The 1857-nt window shown below is 37.5% G+C and overlaps 1 protein-coding gene across 1 annotated transcript; it reads left to right on the forward strand.

Annotated features, from left to right (window-relative positions):
- The first annotated feature begins 282 nt into the window (after nucleotides 1–282).
- LOC111878404 (nicotianamine synthase) lies at nucleotides 283–1471 on the forward strand. The gene has a single exon (XM_023874909.3). It carries the CDS (start codon nucleotides 349–351, stop codon nucleotides 1324–1326), a length of 978 nt encoding a protein of 325 aa, XP_023730677.1. The 5' UTR covers nucleotides 283–348; the 3' UTR covers nucleotides 1327–1471.
- The last annotated feature ends 386 nt before the right edge of the window (nucleotides 1472–1857 follow it).

The raw sequence follows: 1857 nt of genomic DNA on the forward strand, positions 1-1857 counted from the left end.
GAGTCATTCCAAACCAGTTGAAAACGTATCATAACATACTCGAATGTAAAATACGCATTACAGTCCTCGCCTGATAAATGAACCATTAATGATATAAAAAAATTAATAAAAACTCCATGTTTTTAGTGGTCTAATGAACTTATAATATTTGGTGTTGCTGTCAAATAAAAAACAGAGCAAGGATCGTCCCTCTTCACAAATTTTATGTGGGGCCTGAAGATGGCTATAAATAACACACATCCTTAATTTGAGAATTACATACAGACACAATTGGTTCTTTGTTTTTGACATAAAAAGAGTTTATCTTAAAAGCTTTTCCAAGAAATATCCGATTGTTTAGTGTCAGACATGGAATCACTCCAGAAAGAGATCGTTTTGGTAGAGAAAGTGTGTGAGATTTATCACAAAATTTCAAAGCTTGAAAATCTGAAACCCTCCAAAGATGTTGATAGCCTCTTCACTGAGCTGGTCCGCACATGCATCCCACCCTCTTCTATAAACATATCCAGTCTCCCGGCCAATATTCAAGAAATAAGGTCAAAGCTCATAAGACTTTGTGGTGAGGCTGAAGGCCATCTTGAAGCCCACTTCTCCACCATTTTAGGCTCTTTCCCAAATCCACTTCACCATCTAAAAGAATTCCCTTACTACTCCAATTACCTGAAGCTTAGCCGTCTTGAGTTTGACATTCTTATTCAACACTATTCTGCATTTGGAGAAGACCCTAAGCGTCTTGCATTTGTGGGGTCTGGCCCCTTGCCTCTCACATCTATTGTATTAGCCTCTTATCATCTCAAGGACACCATTTTTCACAACTACGACATAGACTCTTCCGCAAATTCGATGGCCTCTCATCTTGTTTCGTCTGATTCTGATATGTCCCAAAGAATGGTATTCCACACTGCCAATATAATGGATGTGACAGATGAGTTGAAGGGATATGATGTCATTTTCTTGGCTGCACTTGTAGGGATGGATGTTGATGAGAAGGTTAAGGTGATTGATCATTTGGCAAAGTACATGGCCCCAGGTGCTTTGCTCATGCTGAGGAGTGCTCATGGTGCCCGTGTCTTTCTCTATCCAGTGGTAGAAGCACAACAACTTCAAGGGTTCGAAGTTCTCTCCGTTTTTCATCCAAATGATGACGTCATCAATTCAGTCGTGATTTCACGTAAGATTGCAGATCCTGTTAACAATGATCATGGTGATAATCATCATCATCACCATGAGTTGGGGATCGAGTCCCTCATGCCATTGAGTTGCAAGTATTGTGAGTTCCAAGCTTTCAACAATCCTCTTGGCCAGATGAAAATGATTGATAATTAGATCTCATTCTACGTTAAATAGGATTGGTATTCATATAAACTTATCGTATGTGCTTGCTTGAAAGTGTGAGAATGGATTTGATTGTCTCAGTTTTCTCTTATCTTACTGAAATTTTTGGAAATAAAGAACACTATGTTATGTTTTATATCATCGGCCTATTTACAAACTGTTGATTCAAAAACTCATTTACCTTCTCAATAAATTATAGTTCCTTCTATAATATCCTCTGTAACATAAGAAAGAAGCCCTTACACTACCACGGAATTCAAAGGAATATATACACTCTTGGAACGTGTCAGCTGGCAAGAGAGGAAATTATGCTTAAATCTAAGTTCTGACTATGTTCAAAGAAATATTTACACCACCACGGAATTCAAAGAGATATGAAGACACAAGAAAATGAACTTTCAACACTAGTAGGGATTGTAACTTACTATGTTCTGATTCATCAGTTATGTTTAAATCTAAGTTCTTATGGTGCTAAAATGATCATAAAGCTGCATGTAAATACAAAGGAATGTCTGTTTGTGT

The sequence above is a fragment of the Lactuca sativa genome, chromosome 7 (genome assembly GCF_002870075.4).
Source record: "Lactuca sativa cultivar Salinas chromosome 7, Lsat_Salinas_v11, whole genome shotgun sequence".
NCBI classification, from domain to species: Eukaryota; Viridiplantae; Streptophyta; class Magnoliopsida; order Asterales; family Asteraceae; genus Lactuca; species Lactuca sativa.

Bases quoted from the DNA above. Each gene is read 5' to 3' on its own strand.
- LOC111878404 (XM_023874909.3), top strand. From the start codon at position 349: ATGGAATCACTCCAGAAAGAGATCGTTTTGGTAGAGAAAGTGTGTGAG.